General features: G+C 46.1%; 1 protein-coding gene across 1 annotated transcript in view; it reads right to left on the reverse strand.

The window, feature by feature from the left end:
• Positions 1 to 2,500, reverse strand: part of skap1 (src kinase associated phosphoprotein 1) — a gene marked incomplete at both ends in the record, with an annotated part of 39,113 nt that overhangs the window by 13,165 nt on the left and 23,448 nt on the right. Inside the window, 2 exons of the mRNA XM_080835936.1 lie at positions 497 to 772; positions 2,085 to 2,148. Of these exons, the coding sequence (XP_080692062.1) occupies positions 497 to 772; positions 2,085 to 2,148 (340 nt within the window). The remainder of the gene's footprint in view (positions 1 to 496; positions 773 to 2,084; positions 2,149 to 2,500) is intronic.

A 2,500-nucleotide genomic window follows, 5' to 3' on the forward strand; every position in this document is an offset into this window, starting at 1 on the left:
GGCAGGCTAGCTGAGGTGCTGTGACAGTGGGAGTCAAGCCCTCGGCCGTGCACCTGGCTAACCTGACCAGACATCTTAGGCACACTCCAAAAAAGCCTGTGTGGTTTATGTAATACCTCATCTCATGCTGTCATTGGCATGTCCAGATACACATCCATGGGCCAGAACTGCTTTTGATGTCGCTAAGAGGATTTCACAAGAATGTAGTTTCACTTTCATCTGTCCACAGCTTAAGGCAATGTGATGCATTTGGTAGGAATGGCAAGCAGATGTCAAAGTTTGTGCACACGTTTAGTAGTATATTAGGTGTCTATGCAATAGCATCATGATTATAGATGCTATGATGGATAGCACACACATGGCAATCGATGGGCTTCTAGAGATCTGACTTAAAAATGAGGCTGAACCACAGTGGCTTTTCACTGTGGTTCAGCTTAATTTATGAACTGGTAGTGCTGTTTCTCATGTGGGCATGTAGCATAAAACCAGTGGCTACCTGGCAACACTTCGTAAATATCCTCCTCCTCCTCTTCCTCTTCCTCTTCCTGCACCATGCCATCCTCCTGGGGCCCTAGCCGGCCCTTCCAGACCTCTGGTGCCCTGTGGGGGATGATGGCGTTTGGGGGGGGCAGGCCGTGAGATGCGGTGGGGGTGGAGACAGGCGTGATGCGAGGTGGAGGGGTGTTTCTCTCAATGTCGTCGTAAGTCTCCTCCTCTTCTTCCTCCTCCTCTTCCTCATCATCATCAAAGGGGATAAAGGTTGAGGCAAGATCTAATGGACAGGCAGACACGAGACAAAAACTCATTAAGATTACAGCTCTGAGTTAAACATTTGAGTCATGACACGGCCAAAACGGTTAGTTACCGTATAAGCTCTTTGTCTTATTACCCAAACATGAAGTTAATCTTTAGGTAGTCACTCAAAACATTTTTCGTGTGACAAAATTAAATAATTTGTATGTTTAAGCTTCCAGACACTGGGTAAGAAACAAGGAAGGGTTCCTGGTATTACAGCTGTGGGAGACAGAGTGACAGCAGTGTTTAATTAACAATAACAAAGGGACATTATTGAATGAGACTCATGCAGTAAACAAAAGGGTGACATTATTCCAACAGATTGAGATGATTTTCTGAACAACATTCCATGCAGCGTCTTGTGGCACTAAAAAGTACCATCAGGACAACAAGGGCCATGGGGGATGGGAGAAGAATGAGGACGTGTCTGTTACTTCCCGCAAATCAGTTGGGTTGAGCCTATTATAGAGAATCTCTCTCTTCTCTTCTCTCTCTCTCCCTCTCTTTCTCTCCCTCCCTCGCTCTCTCGCTCCCTCTGTCTCACTCTTTCAGATGGAGTGGGCTCGAGATTGCGAGCGACCGGGCCTCCTGTAACACAGGTTATCGTATCCTCCCTGACACCCCGGCAGCCCGGGCCGGATCGATGCGCGTGACAAATGGCCCCGGGATCGTCCCAATCAATTTCCCGTAAAGGAGCAGCGAGCGGCGGGGAAGGGGAGGCCTCGAGACAACATGTGGCACGACGGAGGGGCATAGCGCGAGGAATGAGGAGGTCTGTTGCGCATCTGATTGGCCGGGCAGGGAAACAAGACAACGTCTCATCGCCCAAGATCAACACAGCCGGCATAAAAGGATATTTTTCACCTCTGATCCTTCCACCTTTCACCTGAGGTGAACTGTTGCTATGCAGACGAACGCATATGATGCCTATTATATTCCAACTGATATGGGGCATATCTGACACCATATTTGTCACTTCTTCTGCCTTTATAATCAGAGTATGCATCAGTTTTTACAACTGTCACACATGGCTGTTTAATGATCTGCATTTATGATGCCATGGTTTTGCATACAGTACCTATTAAGAGATCTTTCATTTCCCGCTAATCACTTAATGCCAAACGCTCTTTGTATTCATAGTGAGTCTATTTGGACGTATGTGTCAGTGAAATTAATAGTTGAACAGTTGAATAGTATGAAGAGTACATCAAGTCAAATGTTTTTTCTTCCTCGCGTAGATTGGAATGCTGTGAGTTCCACAGGTGGCTTAGCTGATTTTAGTCTCTCACCTTTGAGAACAAAGTTGATTTGGTCCACCCACTCTCTGGCCTCACGAGCGCTGCTGGCGGTGAACTGTGAAGAACATGTGAGTTAGCCATGTAAGTGCTGCGTGCCATTTTCAGCCTCTCCTCACTCTCATACGAGTGACACCGAGGCACGAGAGGAGTTCCCATAAGAGATTACCATGGAGACAAAATAACAAATACTGTTGCTCCTGTTGCACATTTCTCATATTGTACTAAATGACAAACCCATGATTGACATAGAGCGCTAATTTCAGTTCCGATTTTAGTTCCCATAAGAGATAACATGGAAACCAGCCAGAAGCCTAAATAATAAATAAGTCTTACCACAATTTTGCTCCTGTTGCACATTTCTCCTATTGTACCAACTGACAAACCCATGATTGGCAAAGAGCGCTAAT

This window comes from Sprattus sprattus (assembly GCF_963457725.1).
Source record: "Sprattus sprattus genome assembly, chromosome: 3".
Taxonomy (NCBI): Eukaryota; Metazoa; Chordata; class Actinopteri; order Clupeiformes; family Clupeidae; genus Sprattus; species Sprattus sprattus.